This window comes from Podarcis pityusensis, assembly GCF_964106645.2.
Source record: "Podarcis pityusensis genome assembly, chromosome: 3".
In the NCBI taxonomy this organism is placed as follows: domain Eukaryota; kingdom Metazoa; phylum Chordata; class Lepidosauria; order Squamata; family Lacertidae; genus Podarcis; species Podarcis pityusensis.
In genome coordinates this window covers 108,929,696-108,942,693 of record NC_138026.1, presented here as the reverse complement: position 1 = coordinate 108,942,693, position 12,998 = coordinate 108,929,696, and the positions used below count along the sequence as shown (strand labels likewise).

Sequence of the window (12,998 nt, the reverse complement as noted above, 5' to 3'; positions counted from 1 at the left end):
GTCCATTCTTAACCTGAAACTGTTCTTAACCTGAAGCACCACTTTAGCTAATGGGGCCTCCTGCTGCTGCCGTGCTACCGGAGCACGATTTCTGTTCTCATCCTGAAGCAATGTTCTTAACCCGAGGTAATATTTCTGGGTTAGCGGAGTCTGTAACCTGAAGCGTATGTAACCCGAGGTACCACTGTACCTTTATTTGTTTGTGCTATGTCTCATGGCTGGGGTTCCCCTTTTTGTACAGATCACCTTATTTCATCCAGGCTCACCAAATCTGAAGGCTTTTGTTGTGAAACCCTGCAGCTTTAGAGGTTTTGAGAGGCTTGGTTCCCCTGCTGTGTTGTCAGGATGCACAGAGGTCCTGTAAGTCCAGTTAAAATAAGGAACCCCACAAATTCATTTCATTGCAAGAGTACAGCCTGGGGTCCATGCACCAAATCTGATGCATGAGAAGCGCATAACTGGATTTCAACTGTGTCAGCAATTCTGGTGAACAACACTTTTACTATGCAGCTAATAAATAAAGCAGGTGTATCATTGCCAAGGGCTGTAACTCAGAGGCCTTGCAAGTAGAAGGTCCCTGGTTCAATCCTCAATGGAATCTCCAGGTAGGGTTGGGAGAGACCCTCCCCTGAAAAACCTGGAAGAGCCTCATCAGGGTAGACAATGTTGAGCAAGATGGACTAAAGGTCTGACTCAATATAAGGCAGCTTCCCATGTTCCAGGAGCCTAGATTTTTTATTTCGGGGAACCTTGATTTTAAGCCATTCTGGATTGATTGTGTGACCTGGGTCAAGGTCAGTTGCTTTCAGTTTCTTTCTCTTTGACAGAACCTATGCTGCGGAATACACACACACACACAAACCGAGGTGTGTCTGGCATCTGTGTTATATAGCCTTTGTCATATGCTAAAGACACACCTTTTCTGGTCCCTGTCTGTCTATGTATCTATCTATTTGGTGTTGGCATTAATTTGTCTCAAGAAGCAATGGAGTGCACCTCCGGGGGTGAAGTCAAACTGCTGCATTAGCAGCACAGAGGTGGCCTCTCTGGGATGCAAGCCTGGGCAGTGTGTATAGAGGTCCTGGGCTGCCCATATGACAATATCTCCTCTTGGCCATGCTGGTGTGGTCCAAAGGAAAGCAGAGCCATACCCTTGGCACCACCTTGGGTGCAGGAGTTGCTGGAAGGAGGTGCATAAGGCACCATCCAACTATCTTAGGGACTCCACTCCAGATGTGTGTAGGGTTTACTCCTTAGCCTATTCTCCTGAAGAAGTCAGAGGAGGTTTAGGATCAGGGTTTTCCTTCTCCAAGATGGGCTACCTTCCCAGGCTGACGAGCCCCATCTCCCCCTCACATCCCTCTACAGCAGCGGTTCTCAACCTGTGGGTCCCCAGATGTTGTTGGACTACAACTTCCATCATCCCTGAGATCTGGCCTTGCTAGCTAGGGGTGATGGGAGTTGTAGTTCAACAACATCTGGGGACCCACAGGTTGAGAAGGGCTGCTCTACAGCATGTGCAGAAACCGCCTTCTTGACTGTTGAACCCACTATTCGTCTTGTCCACTCAATCTGCCAAAACCTGTCTTTGCAATCAGAGGAAGTCCCTAACTCACCAAGGGTTTAAGACCCATTGGCTACCCTCACCTGGTTTAGCCGGCAAGTCAAAGGCGTTCCCTGGGTGTGGCCGCTGACCTTGTATTTTTACATTGGTGTAACCCGCCCCGGGACTTTGGGTGGCGCTTTGGGTTAAACCACAGAGCCTAGGACTTGCCGATCAGAAGGTCAGCGGTTCGAATCCCCACGACGGGGTGAGCTCCTGTTGCTCGGACCCTGCTCCTGCCAACCTAGCAGTTCAAAAGCACGTCAAAGTGCAAGTAGATAAATAGGTACCGCTCTGGCAGGAAGGTAAACGGCGTTTCTGTGCATGCTCTGGTTCGCCAGAAGTGGATTAGTCATGCTGGCCACATGACCTGGAGGCTGTACGCCGGCTGCCTTGGCCAATAAAGCGAGATGAGCGCCACAACCCCAGAGTCGGCCACGACTGGACCTAATGGTCAGGGGTGCCTTTACCTTTAACCTGCCCTGGGACTTCACAGTGAAGGGCTGAATAGGGAATCTAAATGATGCAAACTATAACAGTGCTGTAAAATATAAAGATTAGTGTCTTGCCTCACAGCCTTGCTGTATACTTATGGACTGTGAAGGGGGAAAATCATATCTAACACCCCCAGGTCCAGAAAAGAATCATGTCTATATATACATGGGAATCTGATGGAATATAAGTCGACCCAGTTGCACTTGTGGTTGTGTCATCCTGGGTAGAATCTCATGAACAACAACAAAAAAATAGTAAGATGTATACTAATCCTAAGAGTCAGGGAGGAGAGATACTGGGAAGCAGTTTCAAAAAACAACAGTGTACGTACGTCAAGGGATGCAGCAACCCTTGAAAGCCAGCCTGCACTCTGGGGAGCTGTCCAGCAACTGAAACAAAACACTGGCTTCCAAGATCATATATATATATATATATATATATGTAAGCGCACACTCCTGGATCAGACCAACAGTTCATCTAATCCAGCATCCTGCTTCAGACAGCAGCCCATCTGTTGTGCCCCTGCAAAGTGCCCACACAGGGCATCAAGGCAGCAGCCTTCTACTGCATCTCCTCTGACACTTGGTCTTCAGAGGGACGCTGACTCTCAACACAAACCACAGGCTCTTGTGCTCAGGTCCTGCTTGCATGTTTCCCACAGGCATCCGGTTGGCCACTGTGAAAGCAGGATAATTATTATTATTATTATTATTATTATTATTATTATTACCCGCTCAGGGCAGCTAACAACAAATTTAAAACACTTAATTGATGCAACAAAAAACAGCTTAAAATACAGTATAAAACGTGAATAACAATAAATTCAGAATTAAAAAATCAATTTGGGGGGAAATCCATCCAATAAACATTAGATGATCACCAGGGCTAGCTGGCTAAATTAATCCTATTTGGGCCAGCGAGGAGACCAGGGGAGAATTAGCTGTGGGATCCCAGAGTGTGTAATCTTCAAAAAAAGGGGAAGGGGAGGGAAGGGAGGGGAATAAAAGACCAGGCTAAGTTCAAATTGAAAGCCAGGCAGAATAGCTCTGTCTTACAGGCCCTGGGGAAGGAAGTTAAATCCTGCAGGGCCCTGGTCTCCTGGGACAGAGCATTCCACCAGGTCGGAGCCATCACTGAAAAGGCCCTGGCCCTGGTGGAGGATAATCTGACTTCCTTAGGGCCCGGGACCTCTGAACTATGATTATTCATGGACCTTAAGGTCCTCTGCGGGGCATACAAGGAGAGGTGGTCCCGTAAATACGAGGGCCCTAAGCCACAAAGTGCTTTAAAGGTCAAAACCAGCACCTTAAACCTGACCCGATACTCCACCGGGAGCCAGTGCAGGATGGTGGACTAGCTGGGTCATTGGCCTGATCCAGCAGGCTTTCCTTGTGTTCTTATGTGGGTTAGCTCCTGATGGGGGTCCGAAACATCCATGTGTGTCTGTTGGTGAAGGTGGGGGCAGGGATTGTCCTACTACCATCCCAGAATAGTATCCCTGCTAGGATGAAAAGCTGCTTGGGAGCCCCCAAGTTCTTAAGCCTCTTTCAATGCACTGGGTGACTTATTATTCAACCACTTAAAATTTAAGCAAATCACAGGCTGGGGGGGGGGTGTCAATGGGTTGTTATTGAAATACATGCAGGGTCAATTTTTCATGGGGGTTCGGTTCCTGGTCCCTGTGTGCATGCCCTGCCCAGTTATGCCCCCCTGTTCCACCCCGCACCCATTCTGCCTTTTTCCATGTCCCAGAGGACCTGTGACTCAGTGATTGCACGCCAGTTGGATGCACCTAAAATTGTCGCCGCCTGTATATATGAATTGCGCCTTTGATATTCATGCAGATTTTGAACAAATCCTGCTGTTTAACATCTACACGAAAGCCCTTGGGTGTGTCCTATGCGGCCCTCTCTGCTATATAGACTTGATTCAGGATATAGAATACAGTGGACGCTTGGGTTGTGAACATGATCCATGCAGGAGGCATGTTCACAACCCACAGTGCTGCGTCTGCGCACACACAGGTTGCCATTTGGCGCCTCTGCACATGCGCAAAGCACAATTTAGTGCTTCTGAGCATGCATGACCACCGAAACCCGGAAGTAACCCATTCCGGTACTTCTGGGTTTCGGCGCACCCATAACCCAAAAAAACACAACCTGAAGGGTCTGTAACCCGAGGTATGACTGTAGTAGAATTGCAGCATTGGAAGGGACCCCGAGGGTCATCTAGTCCAACCCCCTGCAATGCAGAAATCTCAAGTAAAGCAACTGTGAAAGGTGGCCAACCAATGCCTGCTTAAAAACCTCTAAGGAATGAAAGCCCACTGTTCCCCAAGGAGGCCTGCACCCCTGTCAAATGTGTATGAGTGACAGGTTGAGAGATATATTTTTTTGCTTCTCTCTTAAACTTTTTCCAGTTGGACTGCTGTGGTTACCTTTGCCCCGTGTGTAATTAAGAGCAGCTTTTTAGCATAAGCAAACTGTCAAATTTAGATGTGGGTAGCATTAAATAATCTGCTTCTATAAAACACAGGGGCAGAAGTGTACGCATTACTTTTCAATTTTCTTGTCGACCAAAGCGCACCGGCTTGAGACCGAATTACTAAATCTTCCCCCCCCCCCGAAAAAAAAAAACATACAATGGCAGAAAATGTTGTTTGATCTAGAAATGCTGGAACAAAGAAAACTGAACGTTAGTGTTTAGCACACTTTGTTGTGCCCAGGTGTGGGAACTGCCAGGGCTTTGTGTCTGTAACAGGTAGCTGCTTTTGAAGTATATAGCATTCAATTACAAGTGGGGATATCCTTTGTTGGTCTCTGACAGTTCTTTGAATAGAACTCTAGCATTGCCCTCCCCCCTTTAAGGGTGTCTTGGTGTGTTGCTCTTGGGAATTTATGTTTGTTTGAGTTATTATTTCTGCAAAGCTTTCCAGAATGATTTTTAGTTTTTGAAATACCTTGCTCTTACTTTAAGGACCCTTAATAACCATTAAAACAAAACAAAACAACCCGGAGGTCAACCCGGAGTCAAATCATGACTCTTCCTCAACTTCTCCCACCCCCCAAAATGGGGCACAAAGAATGACCTGCCCTACAGGATTGTGGTAGGAATGGATGAAATCATGAAGGCAAAATGCTCCACACATTCTAAAGTGTTCAAAAGCATCACCCTGTTTTCTCCTGACCAACCATCCTGCCAGGCTCTTGTGTGATAGTGCTTGGTGCATAGTCACTGGAGAGTTTCATGATGAAGCAGGAATTTGAAAATAAGTCTCAGGAGGACACCACCAAAAGCGACATCACACCTTCACCTTCGTAGATCTTTTAATGTTTGTTTATGGTTCATAGCAGGAGTGAGGGACCTTTTGGACTCCACATGCCAGATCCTTTTGAGGTTCAAGCAAGGGCCAAATTTGACAATGATGCCAGGCAATTTGGCGCTTTAAAGACCTGAAATTGGGTACCACTCAGACACCAAGGTGCTGCTAAAATTTCATCCTCAAGAGGTTTGCACTGAAACCACTGCTAAGGTAAACACTCCACCTTCCTTTGTTTTAGCAATGTTGTAGTGTTGCTAAAACGAAGAGGAAAAATTTCAGCAGGGTTTCAGTGCTGCAAAACCCCTTCCTTAAAATTTACCGTTAGGAAATGTGTTGATAGTTGAGATTGTGAGATGTGGGTTTGGAACCTCTTCATTCCTGCATGCGGCATTAGGGCTGGCTTACACGTGCATATACTTCACTTTATTTTGGCAATTGGCAGCTGAGTGCGCAAAGTGGCTCCATCACGAAGCATTCCGTTTGGGGATGGTACAAAGCAAGTTTTTTGCAGTGATGCTGTCGCTGCCGTGGCCCATTCTACATGCAAGACTTTGCTTGTGGATCTGGAAGTCACCAAGCAGGGACAATGCATGTGTGCAGCATTCCCATATGCATATTCAGGCAATGGAGGGAATCCTTTGGGGAAGGTCCTTAATTCAGTGGCAGAGCACATGATCAGCTCAGTGCATCCAAGGAGAGCCCCAAGAGAGGCAAGTTGGAAATCTTGGAGAACCTCTGTGAGTAGCTGGTTTTTGGACTACAGTTTCCATCTTCCCTGATCACTAGTCCTGCCAGCTAGGGATGATGGGAATCGTAGTTCAAAAACAGCTGAATGCCCAAGTTTTGGAAACCATGGTGTAGAAAGTACTGAGCCCTGTAATGATGCCTAAACAGGTGTAACAAAACAACCACATCTCACCCTCCTTCTTACTATCTTCCCGTCGAATTTCATACTTCTTGGGGCAGGAAGCCAACTATATGCACACTTATGACACCATATAAATAAACAAGGATTATAGAGATAATTACAGTGGTACCTCGGGTTAAGTACTTAATTCGTTCTGAAGGTCCGTTCTTAACCTGAAAATGTTCTTAACCTGAAGCACCACTTTAGTTAATGGGGCCTCCCGCTGCCACTGCGCCGCCGGAGCACAATTTCTGTTCTCATCCTGAAGCAAAGTTCTTAACCTGAAGCACTATTTCTGGGTTAGCGGGGTCAGTAACCTGAAGCGTATGTAACCTGAAGCGTATGTAACCCGAGGTACCACTGTATAGCCAAACATCAACATCTTCATCATAGCAGAACAGAGAGTTTTCCGTATCTTCACCGGATCGCCTTTGCTCCTTAAAAGGCTCCTTGATGACCACTGGCCTCCCCACTCCGGCTAAACTCTCCTCGATGGACTAGCCTTTGAACACAGGTCCGGCATTTTTTCCAACCCCAAATATCTGGAGCTTTGCAGCCTCCACAGATCCCGCACCCCATCCTTTCCCCCCGGAAATCGGACTCCCTGTCTTGGTCTCTCCCCCTCCCCAAAGTACGCAGCCGACTACGGCGCCCCCCAGCCCGTGCGCGCGCCACAGCGCCCGGCTGCCACATGGCTCGCTGCTGCTTCTGTGGCGGAGCCCTCCCGAGCTCAGGGGCATCAGGTGCCGCCGGCGCCGCTTCCTTGCTCCCCCCTCGGCCGGTCCTCTGCATTGCATGCCGGCGCCGGTGATTTGCTGTGGGGAGACTGCAGATTTGCATAGCGCTCGCTCGCCTCGCCTCCTCCGCCGCCAGCCCGCGTGGCTCGCTCCGCGCTCGCTCTCGCCCGCCCCCCTCGCCGCGCTGGCTCAGTGCAGACGCGGGCAATGGATGCTCGCTGCAAAGCCGCCTCCTGCCCGCCGCCGCCGTCCTCCTCCTCCTCCTCCTCCGCCTCGCCGCGTCCCCCTGCTTCGCCGCCGTCTCGCTGGCAATAGACAGAGAGCGGGGAGCTAGAGGGAGCTCGCCGGGGGAGCTGCTGCCGCCGCTGCCTCGTGCGTTCTTGGCGCGCCTTTGGCGAGGGAAGCGCTCGTGGCTCGCTCCGCTGAATGGATTGCCCCCCGCGGCCGCCGCCGCCGCCGCCGCTCTTCGTCGGGGATCCGGCGCCCCGTGCGCGCCCCGTCGGCCCCCCGCCCCGTCGACCGACGCCCGCTTTGTGGATTATGGAAGAGACCCCCCGGAGCGTCGCTTGCTAGTGGAGCTACCGCGTGAATGAGCGCTGGAGGCTCCTCGGGGCCGTCCCCGCCGCGATTCCTTTGCCTGGGGGACCCGGCGGCGCTCCTCGGCCGCCTCTGAAGGATGGTGGGGCCTCTCCGGGGCAAGACGGGACTCCGGGCGAGGGATCGGCGCCCGGCAGAAGCGCCCGCTCCGGCGACGCGCCGCTTGGTGCGGTGAGACGCCCGCGCGCGGCTCCCTCGCCCAAAGTTTGCCTGGCTGCTGCCGCCGCGCTGGGGTGGGGGGACACCCCCGCCCCGCTATGTCCCCACGGATGGGGGAGCTGGCCCTCTCCGAACCTTCGCCGTCGTCGCGAGGCCGCCTGGCCCTGCTCTGGATACTCCCGTTGACTCTCAGCGGCCTCCTCGGGGTGGCGTGGGGCGCCTCCAGTTTAGGGGCGCCGCACATCCACCATTTCCATGGCAGCAGCAGCAAGCACCCGTCCGTGCCTATCGCGATCTACAGGTCCCCGGCTTCCTTACGAGGCGGACACGGTGGGTTCCCGGGTGGCTGGGCGGCGGAGGGAGGGACGGACGAGGGGGTTGAGAGCCTCGACGGGGAGCACCTCGGCTGTGGCCACCTGGAAAGAGGGTGGCGCGCACACGTGGCGGCGGGGTGCGAGTGGACTCTGGATAAGAAGCACCCATGGAGGGGGCTTAGTTGCTGGGGGTTCTCTCTGCCCCCTCCCCATCTAGGATCGATGATTAGGAAAGGGCGGAGGAGAGAAATGAATTCCCTTGCCTGCACGGAGATTTGGGGAAGCCAGCGATCACCTGTCTTGGCGAAGCCACAGGCGCCTGCTTGGCAAAAAAGGCGCAGTAATCCTGTTGCCATTTGTGGTGTCGCGGGGGGTTGCGATCTAGTGGTTTTGTTGGCGTTGAGTACCGGGGATCTTTCGGAGGTTTTGTGCGCCTGCTCTCTCGCTGTCGGTTGGGAGAATCATAGGGCAAAGAGAGAGAAGCGCAAGGGACCGAGGTGGGCATGAAGGAGGAGGGAGCCAGCCGCCCTCGATGGCCGGAGGGAGAGGAGACCGGCTTTGGGCAATCGCTAGGACTGTTGGAGTAGGAACCCATCAATGCACCTGAGGGGAAGGGGAAGACACACCCCCTCGGCAGAGGCGGAGAAAGGGAAGATGAGGGCGCTGCAGCCTCTTTCACGCGGGGAGAGGGTGGCTTTAACCCAGTTCCCTTCCTCCTCCCCCAAGTCTCTGCTGAAAGGGGTAGCGCTGCTCGCTATGTCCCTTCAGCTTGCTTGCAAAGGTGGCCAGAGATAGAAGATGAATTCTTTAAGGGGGGGCAGCCTTCACTCTTTTTCTGAGGCTCCCCAATGCCAGCCTGGTTTCTCCAGCCCTCTGGATGGGTCCATATTGGGAGGGGCAGGTGGGGAAAGAAGGCTCCTCCCCCTTGTTTGGGGGACAAAGCTCCTCTGCCTGACGGTCTGTACAGTTTAGTCCTCCGGGGAGGAGGGAAAAGGTACCCGCCAGCGGGAGAGGGTGTGTGCAGCAGGCGTCTGTTGCGGATAACTTGCTTGGGTTCAGGATTGGGAGCGCGTTGGGAGCTGTGGTGGCCTCTGTGTCGCTTTCGTGAGATGCACCCCGTTGACCGCCCGAAAGAACCATCTTGCTTCTTGGAAAGGCTCCGCAAGCCCTGAAACGGTCGCTGCCTGGCTGCTGTTCTGACCAGCAGCGTTGTCAAACAAGAGAAACAAATTCCCTGCCTTCCTAGCAATGGCAGGAGGAGGCTCCCTGTTCCCTCTCTCACCCCCTCGTTTTCCTTTTCCCAGCAGGAGTAGCACTTTGGTCCCACAAGGGTACATTGGGGCGTGTGTGCTTCCCTGTTCTCCTTAATATTGGGAGATCACCCTCTCTGCCCGTGGTGGTGGTGGTGGAGCATTCCACTCTGCCTCACTCCCCGCATGCCTTCCCTTTGTCGTCCCTTCCTCCAGATCTCCATCTCTCAGGAGTCTTCTTCAGAAAGGTTTATGTAAAAGGACAGTGGATTCTGGTGTTGGTGAAAACAAAGAGTTTTGGGAGAAGGGGCCAGGCATTTGTGGCGTTCCAGGGGCTTGCATTATTAACCCACCTTTCCTGCAGTGCTTTTAAAAAAAGTAGGTGAGGTTCATGTATGGCATCTGTAGTTGCAAGATGCCCACCTGGCTTGGCACATCTCTCTGTGTGTGTGTGCCTGTGAGAGGCAGGAATTGAGCTGCCGCTGCTTGCTTTGTGGAAGCTGATCAGCAGCTCCTTTTGCGTGGTGGGGTGAGATCACAGGACAGCAGGGACCGTTTGGCCGCAGTGGAAACTTCATTTGCCCACGGAGTGGTCAACTAGAGCCCAGCATCTTCACTGTTGCTTTCTACGCATCTGGCGCGCCCTGGAGAGGGCGAGGCAGAGAGGAGGAGGTCCCGTGCCCCCCACTCCACTCACCCCACACATATGCTTGTACATCTTTCTCTGCGCGTGAAGTCAGACCACGAATAAATCTGCTGGCATGCTTTTCCTTTAAACACCGCCGAGATGCGCTTATTTTTATCTCTCCCCAGCCAGCCCCCGTGGATCCAGCTCCCCGCTCCCCGCTCAAGTTCAAACGCGCTGGGGAGGAGGAGTGGGGTGCGGTGAGTCTGTGGGTCCGCTGGCGCTTGTAGCCGAAGCCCCTCCGCTGTGGAGAAGGCTTCTGATAATTACACTCCTTCCAATTATCTCGGGCTAAAATCGATGGACTAAAACTCAGGTTGTCTAATTAGATAAAGGGCCCCGGCTGGGAAGCAAGCCCCCTAATTGTGGAAAGGCAACTGTAATGGACTCAATGTGTGTTTGTGGCAGGCGGGGGTCGGGTCCTGATGCTGGGCAGAGGGACTCTGCTGCTACAGCTGTGGTTTTAGCTGAGCCTTTGAATTCCGAGAGACACACACGCACGCATTAACCTTTTCTTTGCTACCATCTCTGTCTCTAGATCTACATTCCCACGCCTGCTTGTGTACCGACTTGCTGATGTGGTACTAATAGAAGCAGCTGGCGGAGCGGAAATTCCACGGAATGTGCCCCTCTGCTTTTAGGATTTTGAGCACAGTCTCCCTTTTCATTAAGAAGCTTTCGGTTGGGTCGTGCAGCTTCGTCGCTCTTCATCTTCATATCTTTGCCATGCTTCATTTCCACTATCATGTGGCGTGTCATTCACAAGCTTCGCAAGGTAGCAGAGCGATCTTCCGGTGGCGAGCCATTGCGTCTTTGTGTAAAAGTGACCCAGTTGAGGCTGAGTGACAGTCCTGGCTGGCTTTTGATGTCTGTTGTTTCGTTTTTTGTTTTTTGTTTTTTAAAAAAGCTTGCAATACTACGCCCATTTAACATGGAAGTAAGTGCCATGGATCTAAGTGAGGTTATCTTCCAAGTAAACATACGTAGGATCAGACTGCAAGACATGCTGAAGAACGTTGGCGTGGGGTGTTTGCATTTACAAAAAAAGAAAAGAAAGGAAAATTACCCTTGTGTGGTGCACTCTAAATGTTAACTGGCCAGAGAGGGTATAACAATCAGCCGCTTTGCTTGCATTAATTTTGTAAATGCAGGAAGGGGGGGGGGATGCTTGGAATGAGCCCAAAGTAGGGGGGGGGAGGGTTTGAAGGGAAAAAAGCACACCCAACCCCATCCTAGCATTCTGTTCCTCTCCCACTTGACTCTTTCAGAGGTCCGCATGTTCTTTATCACATATGCCTACATAGGGGAAATTAAGGGCTAACAGCCTTGTGCAGCTTCAGTTATTGCACATTTGGTTGAAAGAAAAAAAAGGATCATTAAGAGCTTCCTGGAATAAAATCCAAAGGGGCAGATTGAAGGGAATGGGAGGCAAACAGCCCTGGAAGCCTGCGGAGCACAGTTGTGTTTCAGGCAGCGTTTAAAAAACCGTTTGCATACTTTGCCTTGGATTCAATTAAAGTTATATGGGAAGGGAAGAAGAGGGAATGGTGATGAGGGAAAAGCACCCAGCTGCAGCCACCCCCCCTTCCATGTTTGTTTGGGGGGTGGGGTGAAGGGAGGGAGACCTAGAAGCTAGTTTACAAGGCTGGCAACCTAGAGCACAAACACACCTGTAATCAGAAGGTTTTCATTTAGTATTTGGGTTTTTTTGGATACCTGGCACAATGCCAAACCACACGACTTTCTGGCATCAGACGCCTTTGTGCACACCAGTAACAGGGGTGTTTCCTGGACTGAATTCCAGGAGGTTGGATTGGTCATCCCTCAGTAGATAAGGCACACTGGGTAGAGATGGTCACACCGTTGTGTGTGCTTGTGTGTAATCATCCTCAATCTTCCCGCCCTCCCCAGTCCCTTAACGCAATCTGCTGTGTTGAACAAGGATATTGGCTTCTTTCACCTGTCTCAGCAGAGGTCTTGGAGGCAGCCCCTCTTTCTCTCTGTGCTGGGCAAACTTGTGAGGGCAAGGGGAAAGAAGCATTAACTGGCATTGCTGGCAACAACAACAACAAAAGCCTGAGTTGTATTTTCTGGAATTTTGGAAGATTCTCGTTGAGTCCATTGTTAATATTTGTGCGTGGGCAGCAGGCTCCCCGTTTCTTTGATAAGCTCCACTGAAGCAGATCGGTTTCTGGCTCATGATGGGCACATGAAGTGCATCAGTACAGCTGCCAGAGGGATGCTTCTGGAGAGAGGCAGCCAGTTGCTTCCCTCAGGTGCTCAGTTCCTTCCCTCTGCAGTGCCGCTTGCCTGCTTAGACACTTGAGGGAAAGGGTCGACACCCCCTTTGGGTGTTCCGCTGCTCCTAGATAGCAGTGTATCTGAATTCTGTTCTATGGCCAGCACTGATGTATTTAAACAGTACCCTCTTTCTAACGACCTCATAAAATAGCTATTCACTTCTTACCAGGCCCCTTCAGAATGTCATGTATTATTATTTTTTGCAGGTGTTTTTTATTGTTATTTTTTTTGCAACATGTCATTGATGCAATAGTAGTGCACTGATGGTGGATTTATCCACCGTCCACACATCCTTCGACTTTATTAGTTCTGTGATGCTTCCCCAAGTGTCAGCGAATTCTTGCAAAAGCAAGCCAAAAAATACTGGAACATTTGTGGTATATATATATATATATATATATATGTATAAAGTTACAGAGCTTTAAGCAGGAAGTCACAGGACATGTACTGATTGCACAAGGCAGTATGTTTGCCTGAACATTTGAACATTCAAACAGTGGGATTGCAAGCAACCACTGCAATACCGTCACGAGCAGAAATCATTGTGAGTGCGCAATAAAAAGGTCGTTTGGAGAGGTCCATCGTTTGTGTACTTTAAGCTCCTAAGTAGTATTAGAGGTGGGGATGA

The 12,998-nt window shown here is 51.0% G+C and overlaps 1 protein-coding gene across 33 annotated transcripts in view; it reads left to right on the top strand.

Moving 5' to 3' along the window:
* NRXN1 (neurexin 1) overlaps nt 1-12,998 on the top strand; it is a 1,569,693-nt gene that overhangs the window by 1,195,873 nt on the left and 360,822 nt on the right. For 2 of the 33 annotated variants that reach the window (XM_081000834.1, XM_081000832.1), the window contains exon 1: nt 7,851-8,150. The exons of 29 other annotated variants lie outside the window; for them this stretch is intronic. In XM_081000834.1, coding sequence (XP_080856960.1) covers nt 7,919-8,150 — 232 coding nt within the window. In that variant the 5' untranslated portion in view covers nt 7,851-7,918. Of the gene's footprint in view, nt 1-7,850; nt 8,151-12,998 lie in introns of those variants that run through there. 2 more of the 33 variants (XM_081000836.1, XM_081000835.1) reach the window with 1 other exon arrangement.